Source organism: Euleptes europaea, chromosome 5, assembly GCF_029931775.1.
Source record: "Euleptes europaea isolate rEulEur1 chromosome 5, rEulEur1.hap1, whole genome shotgun sequence".
Taxonomy (NCBI): Eukaryota; Metazoa; Chordata; class Lepidosauria; order Squamata; family Sphaerodactylidae; genus Euleptes; species Euleptes europaea.
Genome location: NC_079316.1, coordinates 108,875,818 through 108,888,348, shown reverse-complemented (window position 1 = coordinate 108,888,348; position 12,531 = coordinate 108,875,818). Strand labels below are relative to the sequence as shown.

General features: G+C 48.5%; 1 protein-coding gene across 1 annotated transcript in view; it reads left to right on the top strand.

The window, feature by feature from the left end:
• RET (ret proto-oncogene) overlaps window positions 1–12,531 on the top strand; it is a 174,916-nt gene that overhangs the window by 125,545 nt on the left and 36,840 nt on the right. The window contains exon 14 of the mRNA XM_056850532.1: window positions 4,436–4,583. Coding sequence (XP_056706510.1) covers window positions 4,436–4,583 — 148 coding nt within the window. The remainder of the gene's footprint in view (window positions 1–4,435; window positions 4,584–12,531) is intronic.

The following is a 12,531-nucleotide window of genomic DNA, read 5'->3' as shown; positions in this document are numbered from 1 at the left end:
ATATTAGGTGTCATGGAACACAGGCAGGAGAATGCTGCTGCAGTCGTCTTGTTTGTGGGCTTCCTAGAGGCACCTGGTTGGCAGCTGTGTGAACAGACTGCTGGATTTGATGGGCCTTGGTCTGATCCAGCAGGGCCGTTCTTATATTCTTACAATCTTATGATAATAAAATGGCATGTGTGCAGGCGGGTCATGCCAACAACAGGTTCCCCACGATGCCCCACATGCACAAAAGTATTTTAAAATTACCTTCAGGCTATGTGTATAAAAAACATAAATGAATTTTGTGTTTAGACTTGGGGCCCGTTCCCCAAGATATCTCATCATGTATATGCAAATATTCCAAAATCCAAAATGATCCGAAATCTGAATCACTTCTGGTCCCAAGCATTTCGGATAAGGGATACTCAACCTGTAGTACCGCAAACACATTATAGGAAACATCTTGAACTCTGTTTGTGTGTGTGATAAGTATTGTTAGTATTTGCTCAGTTTCCTTCCTTTTATATGTTTTGAGAATTTTGAAAACAACCTGCAGTGTGTTATCTGCCTAAAGATTAGACCCATATTAGTAGAAAATGTTCTGTTCAATTCTGTGGCTGTTCCATCTAATACAATAGCTTGTTTGTTAAGTTATATGTCCTTCAGTATGGAACCATAAACGATCACTTGTTCTACTGGAATGAACAATTAGATTACAGTAAACTGTCCTCCGGAAAGCCTGCAACTAATTATTTGAATGTTTCCTAGCAACCCCATTACATGGGTATTCCCCATTGCAGCTGTATGAACTGTACTAGCAAAACAATATAAAGTTCATTTGTGTGCTTGAGAAATTGTCATCTTTTCATCTGCATTTAAGTATCCCTTTTAAAAATGTATACAAACAGTTGCTTCCTTAAAAAACATGTTTAACATTAGCATGAAAGTTCTTTGTTGATCCTTTTATCCTTTTTTATAAATTTTGAATTTTTATATTATAAATCAAACCCCCAAACAGGAAAAAAGATACAAGAATAGTGAGGGCAGGTGTACAGATATAAAAGGTTTCCAAATATCTAAAAATATATCCACATGCAATTGACATCTCTATGCAGTACATTCAAATGTTGATAAGGTTGATAAGAGAGTGTGTGTGGTGTAGTGGTTAAGATTGGTGGTTTGGAGCGGCGGACTCTAATCTGAAAAACCGGGTTTCATTCCCCACTCCTCAGCATATAAAAACCAACTCCTTCTCCTCCTCCTTTCCTCCTCCCTCAGTCCATGGAGGTGGGCATTTGTGTTTCCAGTGTTGTTGAATCTTATTATCCTGATGTTTTCTTTGTCACGCGCGACCACAAATTTCGCTACAGATACGCTCTACCCACTAGGAAAAGGTGGTCAACTGGCAGCCATTTGGCCACCATCTTGGCTTTTCCTCACTCATTTGCCACCCTTCCCCTGCCAGATTGGGAGCGTGAGGTCCGTTGCTGCTGCTGTTTCTTTTTTTCCCCCCATAAGAGAGGTGCAACAGAGATCCGTTCACCTGGAGAAAATGGCCGCTTTGGGAGGTGGGCTTTGTGGCACTATACCCCACTGAAGGCCCTCCCCTCCCCAAACCCTGTCTTCCTCAGGCTCCATCCCCAAAATCTCCAGGTATTTCCCAACATGGAGCTGGCAACTCTACACAGAGCCCATCCTCTGAAGCTGGATATTTTGGAAGTGGAGCCTGAGGAGGGTGGGGTTTGGAGAGAGGAGGGACCTCAGCAGGGTACAATGCCATAGAGTCCACCCTCCAAATAGCTATTTTCTCCAGGGGAACTGATCTCTATCATCTGGGAGATGGGTTGTAATTGCGGGAGATCTCCAGCCACCCCTTGGAGGTTACAACCCAAAAAAACACAGAGTCTGGTTTAAATATAAACCCCAATATACAAGGTAACAACTATATTGTTACAATCTCCACACATGAAGAAAAAACGTGTAGAAAAACACCAACAATAATGAGAGACTACTATTTCCTATAGCAGGTACGTATAGTGTACCATACAATATTTCAACAAAGTAATGATCTTAAATATGTCCAAAGTATGTCTTTTGTTTTCTTTCAGATGTCAGGCAGAAGAGGAAGACGATCGTTTCAGTTCTGCTTTTATATTTATTAAGTCTTTATAGTAAAAGTCTTTTAATAAAAGTACCTTCAAAGTTCCGTTGGTATTATTTCTTAATAGTATAATTTTCATGAACTCCCTATGGGTAGTAACAGTTACCTATAATATAAAAGATTCACAACTATTCATTAATCAATTTCTATTGCCTATTCATATTACCTGATTACATTTTATTAATTGGGAATAACACTCACATCTTATCTGCCTTCCACCGGCTAGTCAGATTTCATGAGAGTTTAGGGTTCCCCTTCAGGATACTTTAATTTTAGGCTAATGGGCAGATGGGTGATGGTGTTATTGTATATGACAGGTGTCAGAGGAGGAACTGAAGAAGAACTGAAATGATCCTCTTCCTCTTCTGAAACGATCCTCTTCCGCCTGACATCTGAAAGAAAACAAAAGACATACTTTGGACATATTTAAGATCATTACTTTGTTGAAATATTGTATGTTACACTATACTTACCTGTTATAGGAAATAGTAGTCTCATTATTGTTGGTGTTTTTCTACATGTTTTTTCTACATATGTGGAGATTGTAACAATATAGTTGTTACCTTATATATTAGGGTTTATTTTTTAAACCAGACTCTGTTTTTTTTGGATTGTAACTTCATTGTACACAGAAGTGTCTATATTTGCTTGGCCCCCTGGAGGTTGGCAACCCTACCTCCAGTTCTGAATTTGGGCTTAGCCCCGCACATCTGGAGCCTAACCCTGAAAATGAAGATAAAATATGCGAGCTCTGATCTTGTCTATCACAGGGAAGGCGTTTCTGTATCATACTCACGCTCCCAAAATTCAGAGTTCTGTACAGAGAATGAATTTGCAAAGCCCAGGAGGATTCCTCCCTCCCCTTTGCACGTTCCAGCATTTGGGTTTTTCTAGAATTCCAATATTTGGCAAGGTCTGCAGTGTTGGCCAGCTCGTTGGCCAGCTAGTGAGTTATATATTCCACTGGTCCTCATTTAGCTCATGTGTTTATGAATTCCAGGGCTGTGCACAGGATTGTGTTGCAGCCTGCACCTAGTTCCCCCACACACACACACACACCTCCTGCGGTTGCCTAATGGAAAATTCCAATATTTGTCAAGTTCCAGTTTCCAGACACCTTAAACAGAGGAGGTCTCTACAGATGCAGATCGGCTGAGACTGGCTCAGAAATCTTGCAGATCACAAAGATTACCAAAAACACTACGGAGACAGGTTCAGCTGAACTTGGCTTAGGTAGGGGAAGGTGTCTTTAGGCACATAGAATCATAGGGAAGGGGCCGTGGCTCAGTGGTAGAGCATCTGCTTGGCATGCAGAAGGTCCCAGGTTCAATCCCTGGCATCTCCAGTTAAAGGGACTAGGCAAGTAGGTGATGTGAAGGACTTCTGCCTGAGACCCTGAAGAGCCGCTGCCAGTCTGAGTAGACAATACTGACTTTATGGACCAAGGATCTGATTCAGTATAAGGCAGCTTCTAGTGTTCATGTGAATCATAGAGTTGGAAGGGACCTCCAGGGTCACCTAGTACAACCCCCTGCAGTAAACTCACAACTACCTCCCCCTGTGACCCCTACTCCATGCCCAGAAGATGCCCAAGATGCCCTCCCTCTCATGATCTGCCGAAGGTCATAGAATCAGCATTGCTGACAGATGGCCATCTAGCCTCTGCTTAAAAACCTCCAGGGAAGGAGAGCTCACCACCTCCCAAGGAAGCCTGTTCCACTGTTAGAAAATTCTTCCTATTGTCTAGACGGAAAGGTGAGTGACCACCCTTGGTTAGGAGCGGTGGACTCTGATTTGGAGAACCGGGTTGGTTTCCCCACTCCTCCACATGAGCAGAGGACACTAATCTGGTGAACTGGATTGGTTTCCCCACTCCTACACATGAAGCCAGCTGGGTGACCTTGGGCTAGTCATAATTCTCTCCGAACTCTCTCAGCCCCACCTACCTCACAAGGTGTCTGTTGTGGGGAGAGGAAGGGAAGGTAACTGTCAGCCGCTTTGAGATCCCTTAAAGGTAGAGAAAGTCAACATATAAAAACCAGCTCTTCTTCTTATACCCCACTTTTCTTTCCCAACGGACACCCAAAGCAAATCGTTACAGCTTTCTCCCCCCTCCTTTTTATCCTCACAATAACCCTGCAAGGTAGCTTAGGCAGAGAAAGTGACTGGCCCAAGCTCCTCCAGGCCTTCAAACCCAGGTCTCCCAGATCTTATTATGACATTTCAACCACTACATTCCAATGTAGGTGGACTTGTGACTCATCCCGTTGCTCTCCTCCATCTTGTCCACAGGAGGATCCGAAGTGGGAATTTCCTCGGAAGAATCTGGTACTCGGCAAGACGCTTGGAGAAGGGGAATTCGGGAAAGTCGTCAAGGCGACCGCGTTCCGCCTCAAAGGGAAAGCTGGCTATACAACGGTGGCTGTGAAAATGCTCAAAGGTACAGTCTCTCTCGGTTGCCCGGAAAGATCTGCAGATGATTGGACAACTTCTGCAGACATATTTCGGGGTGTGTGTGTGTGTGGGGAGGGGTCTAGCTTGTAAGCAAAAAGCTGTCCAGGGGCAGTCCATTCCCCCACCCACCCACCCACACATTATATTCATGTGTCTAGAAGTATTCTGTTTATATTTCTATATGGCATTTTCTTTTTTTTTAAATAACATTTTATTATTATTTTAAACTTACAATTACAAATACAAGACCTACAAAATGAGACAAAACATACATCCTAACTACATAACACATAACATAACACCAAATGTTATATTGACCATCTATTCAAACAATTTTATTTTCTACCATCTATTCACTATTATTTCTTATATTCTTCTATATGAACGTTTAAGATTCACCATTAAACTAATATTTAAATCTGCATTAAAGTGAAAACAATTTTTTTATTATAGCATGCCTATTTTCTTAAATGTCTATGTGAAACTGTCAGTATTGTTTCTCCAAGATATTACACCTATATTTTAACCTATATTCCTTATTATTTAATATGTTATAGGTGTTTAATCTATCTTTAGCATACTAAATAAGGTTTTTCTAGAATCAAACTTAACTGCTATAGCTACTACTTATCCACAGAAATATTAAGAAAAACAAGGCCTGCCAATTGTATGGGTTACATATTTGCATATTCATAATACGGCTTCCATTTTCTTGTACTATGCCAATGAGTTCAGCCATTTGTACGAGGGCAGTGTGAGAGTCCCCAACCTAGCTGGGCAAACTTCGCCAAATCAATTGCTCAGACTTGGATGCAGAAACAAAAGATTTATTGAAGGCTTCAGATAGAGAAGACAGGCTCATGGATTCAAAGTTGCGAGTGACTCGCTTATCGGGGTTACAGTATTTATCTACTACAGGGCATGAAGGTTCACACGCATGGGAGACATGGGAGGTTACAAGGCAAACCGGTGCAACATAAAACATCAAACAGTCCTAGAGAGACAGTGAGGGCTATCTGCATTTCAAGGCCGGAGTCAGCCCGAGGGAGTGAAGGCAGAAGGCACAGCAGGGGAGGAGAGGTGGCACCTGGGCAAGAAGGACGAGGCGGGGGACTCAGGAAGATACACAGAGGTGCGAACTGCTTGTACGAGTTCAAAGAGGGAGAGATAGAAACAGATAGGAGCCAGAACCAGATGGCCCTCACATTCTGCCCCCCTTAAGGCCCCCCTCCCGCGAGTTCGGGAGGTCGAGGCTTCTCGGGATAAGCGCAATGGAATTCATGCACGAGCCGGGGGGCGGCCATGTGGGGGGCTGCAACCCATTCATCGTGCGCGGCGCCTAGATGTTTCCACCGAACAAAGTAAAATAGCTTTCCCTTTTTCCACTTGGAATCCAAGACTTTGGATACTTCCATGTGGGTATCCCCTCCTACAACCGTGGGCACTTCTGGCTTAGAAGGGGGGTGGAACTGGGGAGCGGAGACGAACGGCTTGAGCAGACTGATGTGGAAAACGGGGTGTACCCCGCGAAGGGTTTTGGGAAGATCCAGCTCCGCAGTTACCTCGTTAATGACCCGAGTAATGGGGAAGGGGCCCACATATCGGTCGCTGAGTTTTTTACAGGGTCGGAGGGAACGCAGATTCTTCGTGGAAAGATAAACCTGTTCCCCCACCCGGAGTTCCCAACCCTGTGACCGGTGTTTGTCAGCCTGTTCTTTGTATTTCCGCTTGGCCCGTTCAAGGTTCTTCTGTAGCCAGGGCCAAGTGGAACTGACCGCCTGCACCCATTCCTGCATCTCGGGCACTGCCTCGAGTTCGGGGGAGACGGGGGCGGCACCGAAAGGGCCAAAATCGGTTCCGTATACTACACGGAACGGACTAAATCCCGTGGAGGAGTGAGGGGCGTTGTTGTATGCGTATTCGGCGAAGGGTAACAGGTCCACCCAGTCATCCTGATGGTAATTTACATAACATCGGAGGTAGCACTCGACCACGGCATTCACCCGTTCGGTTTGGCCATCAGTTTGCGGGTGGTAGGCCGACGAGAGCCCCTGTTCCCCCACCCCCATAAGCTTCAGGAAGGCCCGCCAGAATTTGGCAACGAACTGGGCCCCTCTGTCGGAGAGGACCTTCCTAGGAATCGAGTGAAGCCTGAGGACATGGGTGACAAACATTTTGGCCAACCCCTGCGCCGACGGGAGCCCAGCGCAGGGGACAAAGTGGACCTGCTTGGAGAAGAGGTCTGTAACAACCCACAGTACGGTTTTGCCCCTGCTGGGGGGTAGATCGGTGATGAAATCCATGGCGATCACCTCCCATGGCCGGGTGGGGATCTCCAGAGGTTTCAGAAGCCCTGGGGTTTTTCCCCCCCTGTTTTTGGCGGTGGCGCATGTGGGACAACTGCGAACGTACAATTCCACATCCCCTCTCATGCCCGGCCACCAGAATTGCCGCCGTACCAAATGCAACGTCTTGACAAACCCAAAGTGACCGGCCAGTTTGGCCCCGTGGACCAGTCCCAAAACCTCCCTGCGAAGAGAGGCTGGGACATAGAGTTTCCCTTCCTGCACCCACCAGGACTCTCGCTGCTCCATACCGGAAGGGAGCGTCTGCTGCTCTGCTTCCTGTAGGGATGCGTCCCGGAGGCGCTGCTGGAAAGCCTCCGGGATTCCCTTGAGCGAGGGACCACTGGGGTGGCGGGTTTGAGACCGGGTGGAGACTGCCAAACCCGGGATCTCTCCCCTTTGCTCAGGAGTGAAAAGAGAGTCCACAGGACGGTCAAAATCGTTGCGGTACTGGGGCAGTCGGGATAGGGCATCTGCTAGGGCGTTTTCCTTGCCGGGTACGTGTTTGAGGGTGAACCGAAATTTGGCAAAGAATTGGGCCCAACGTATTTGCTTGGCGTTGAGTTTTCTAGCCCCTTTGAGAGCCTCCAGATTCTTGTGATCAGTACACACTTCAAACGGGAATTCTGCCCCTTCTAGAAAATGCCTCCACACAGTGAGGGCGTGCTTAACTGCCGCGGCTTCTTTCTCCCAGATGGCCCAGTTGATTTCGGACTGGGTAAACTTCTTGGAGAAATAGGCGCATGGCTTTAAAGCACCACTTTCGTCCCGCTGCAGGAGGGCCCCTCCCATAGCTACATCGGATGCGTCCACCTGGACCACAAACGGTTTGGTGCAGTCCGGGTGGGCCAGGACCGGTTCGGACGAGAAGAGTAGCTTCAAGTCCTCAAAAGCCTGTTGGCAGGGAGGGGACCACTGCAGTCGGGCCGAAGGCAAGGCGGCACTGGCACCCTTTCCCTTCGTACGCAGAAGGGAAGTGAGAGGAAGAGCCACTTGCGCAAAGTTGGGAATGAAATTGCGGTAGAAATTGGCGAACCCCAAGAACTGCTGCAGTTGCTTGCGCGTGGTAGGGGGTTCCCAATCTCGCACAGCCTGAACCTTTCCGGGGTCCATTTCCAACCCCTGGTGGGAGATTACATAGCCTAGAAAGGTAATGGAAGGCTGGTGGAATTCACACTTAGACACCTTGGCATATAACTTGTGGTCCCGTAACCGCTGGAGGACCTCCCGCACTAGTCGGACATGCTCTTCCATGGTTTCAGAATAAATGAGAATATCATCCAAAAATACCACCACCCCCCGAAACAACAAATCATGTAACACTTCATTGATTAACTGCATGAACACACTCGGAGCCCCAGAAAGTCCGAACGGCATGACTAAATACTCAAACATGCCAAAACAGCTCGAAAAAGCCGTTTTTGGTTCGTCCCCCTCTTTTATGCGAATGCGGTGGTAGGCTTCTACTAAGTCCAGTTTGGTGAAAATCCGGCCCTCCTTCAATTGTGCTAGCAGGTCTGGAATGAGGGAGGGGGTAAGCGTTAGACTGCGTGACAGCGTTGAGCCTCCGAAAGTCAATACACAGTCTCAAGTCTCCCGTTTTCTTTTTGACAAAAAAGGCGGGGGCGGAGTACGGAGCTTTGGAGGGGCGGATGAAGCCCCTCGCCAAGTTAGTGTCCAAATAGTCTTTTCACTGGGGCTCATGGGGTACACCTTTCCCTTGGACAACTTGCCGTCCCCAACTATTTCAATCGCACAGTCGGTCTCCCGGTGTGGTGGCAGTTCGTCACACTCCCGCACATCACATCCGAATATTGGGAGTATTCCGAGGGTAGGTTGGGGGTATTGGAAACGGGTCCTGGGGAACCCACTAGGGCGGCTGCCGGGGTCCCGGTCATGCGGTCCCTGTCATGCATGGCGCAGGGATCCTCAGGGATCCTCTTGACCCAATCAATAGAAGGGTTGTGGCCCCGTAGCCAATTCATTCCCAGTACTACAGGGGCAACTATGGGAGCAATGGTAAAGTACAGCCGTTCCCAATGCTCCCCTACAGTCATGTCTATCGCGGTAGTCCGGTGAGCGACAGGCCCCTTTTTAAAGTCACTCCCGTCCATCTGGGAGAAGCGAAGGGGACCCGGGAGGCGCTTGCGGCGGACCTGCAATTTCCGGGCCGCCTCCTCGCTAATCAATGTGCGGGCGCACCCCGAGTCCACGAGCGCGGGGAATTCTAAAACTGGGCCCCCCGTGGGTAGTGAGAGGTGAACCCGAATATAAACATTATCTTCCTGGGCGCTTACCATCGGTGGAGCTCCTTGCGCGAGGGTCGGTGCGGTCTGCTGAGGAGCCCCCCTTACAGCAGACCGACGGCGTTTTTTGCCGGCACATCCCACTCTTCCCCCTCGCTGGACGAGGGGGACGTGGTATTTGTAATCCGTGACTCGGCAGAGTCAGAGGTTGCACTGGCAATCCGGGGTCCCGATGGACCGGTCGAACTGGCGAACTCATCCAGGGCGTGGGCGTGCAGTGCCGAGGGGGTGCTCCGACGTCCTGGAGCGTTGCTTCGGCGTCGCGGTGGACCCTCTGCGGGGGCTTTCTCTGGTTCGCTCGGGACGGGGCGAATGGAAGCCGGGCGTCCGGAGCGGGATGGGCATTGGGAGGCGAAGTGACCCTTTCCTCCACAGACCAGGCACACCCCTGCCTCGAAGCGCTTGCGGCGCTCAGCCGGCGTGGGGCCGCCCCCGCCTGGGGTGCGAGGGTCCCGGATCCCACTTGCCTTGTCTCCTCTTGGTTTGAAGTCGCGGCCGGAACGTTGCTTGGACAGGTTCAGGAGCTGCTTCCGATTTTCGATATCGGCAGCGTGGCGTACCCAACCTTCCACGTCAGGGGGGTTACCTTGCATAAAGGCCCAATGCTGCAGGTCCGGGTTTAGGCCCTCCCTGAACAACTGCACCCGGGTAGCCTCACTCCAGTCCAGAATCCGACTCGACAGGGACTGGAACTCGCTCGCATACTGCGCCACTGACTTGGCCCCTTGGCGTAGTTGCATCAGAGCGGCTTTGGCCCGCTCCCCCAGGTTCGGGTCCTCGAACCGGTTACGGAGTGCGATCATAAAGTCATCCAAACTCCGTAGCACAGGGGAGCGGAGCTCGTACTGTAACACCATCCACGCGGCCGCTTCGCCTTGTAGGAGGGAGGCCACATACTGGACCTGGGACTCCTCGGAGGTAAAGGTCCTGCCCTGCTCCCGCATGAAAATGTCCACTTGGACCATGAAAAAGGTCAACTGGTCCCCCGACCCATCATACGTGATTTTCAAGTCCCGGCGGGCCGGGGTGCTGGGAGGAGGCGCGGGGGGAGCCGCCGGTGTCCCATCCGGAGGGTTACCCGGCGGGGGCTGTACCTTCAGCGCGTCCATGGCAGCGGCCATCTCCTCCATCACAAGCTGCATGGCATCTATGCGCTCCACCATCGCCTGGCGCTCCTCCTGCCACTGTCTCCGCTCCTCATCCATCAGAGCGTCCCGACGAGCGGGGTCGTCCTCGAACCCCGTACCCGTTAAGGCCAAGCGGCGGTGCTTTGCCTCAGTCCGGGAAAGCGACCAACCTTTCGGCGAGTCCAGCCAAGTGTTAAAGGTGGTCTTGGGACGCGTGCCCGGTCCTGGGCCCGGTCGGGGCGCACCTGGCACCTTCTGGTCCGGTTTGTCTTTCGGGGCCGGCTTGTCCGGGGCACCGCTTCCATCCGGGGAGGCCGGAGGGGTCGTTTTTTCCTCGTCGGCTGACATAGCTGTCCCGTAGGGTACAGATGCAGAACGAAGAGGCAAGGACTCGCAACTTAATGTGAGAGTCCCCAACCTAGCTGGGCAAACTTCGCCAAATCAATTGCTCAGACTTGGATGCAGAAACAAAAGATTTATTGAAGGCTTCAGATAGAGAAGACAGGCTCATGGATTCAAAGTTGCGAGTGACTCGCTTATCGGGGTTACAGTATTTATCTACTACAGGGCATGAAGGTTCACACGCATGGGAGACATGGGAGGTTACAAGGCAAACCGGTGCAACATAAAACATCAAACAGTCCTAGAGAGACAGTGAGGGCTATCTGCATTTCAAGGCCGGAGTCAGCCCGAGGGAGTGAAGGCAGAAGGCACAGCAGGGGAGGAGAGGTGGCACCTGGGCAAGAAGGACGAGGCGGGGGACTCAGGAAGATACACAGAGGTGCGAACTGCTTGTACGAGTTCAAAGAGGGAGAGATAGAAACAGATAGGAGCCAGAACCAGATGGCCCTCACAGGCAGCATCTTGGTTTGGCCCATCCGACTCATTTAAATTGTCATTTATCAACGGCATCTCAAGAGCTTTTCAGAAGACTTCATTTTTCTACATCGTTTTTCCACAGAGCTGGGGAAATAATTTCATGTTATAATTCTTGTAGGGCTCGAAAGAAGCTGAAGGTCACGTAGCCAAGCTCTCTGCACTAGTAGAATCCTCTAAACTCTAAGTACTCTTCAGGGATTAGTTTGTATAATAATCCAAATTGTACTGTTGCCAGTTTTCTACTCAACAATAGTGCCGTTATCATCCGTGTGGGGCAAGTCATAACTTCTAGCCACTTCTCAAGGTCTGTCCGTGGGTTTTGTTTGAATATATAGCCGTGTTTTTCTTATGTGCTTGTGTGTGTGTTTTCTTGTGTGAACAGTTATCTGAATAATTAATATCCCTCTTAGGGTGATAAATCTTTTTTTTTGGGGGGGGGGAATAAGAGAGGCCTCCCTCCCTCCCCCCTTTCTTGTCTTTTTTCCATCTTATTGATTATGGTGGGGGTCCTGATTGCCCCCCCCAACTCTCTGTGGTCCATGTCCTATTAATGGGCACCAATTAGTATAATTAGGTTTTAATGGCTTATTGTTATAATTTTTATTGATTTTAGTGCTACTGAATTTTATGTACTGAATTTTATGTTTTAACGACCGTTAGCCGCTCTGAGCCTGGCCTTAGCCGGGAAAGAGAGTGGGGTATACGGTGAATAAAATAAATTAAATAAAAAAAATAATGCTAATAATAATGAAATAATGCTAATAGTAATCAATATGCTTTCAGTTGGGTCGCTTCAGAGTTACTATTTGAGTACCTTAAATCTGCTCACTTGCTCCATCCATTTCCTTATTAATTAATTCCTGTTAATGGGCACCAGTTAGTATAATTAGGTTTTAATGGTTTATTGTTATAATTTTTAATTTATTTTAGTGTATAGTGCTGCTGAATTGTATGTTCTGGTTTGTGTTAATGACCGTTAGCCACTCTGAGCCCGGCCTTAGCAGGGAAAGAGAACGGGGTATAAGTTGAATCAAATAAATAAAATAGATAAATAATAATAAATAATGCTAATAATAATGAAATAATGCCAATAATAATCAAAGTGCTTTCAGTTGGGTTGCTTCGGAGTTACTATTTGAGTTCCTCAGATCTGTTCACTCGTTCCGTCCATTTCCTTTTGCCAGATCAGACCGTCCAAACGAAATGTTCAAAACTGTCAAATACTTCACCTAGTTTGGAGGACAGGTAGCGACGCTTGGACTGTACAGCTTTTTCTG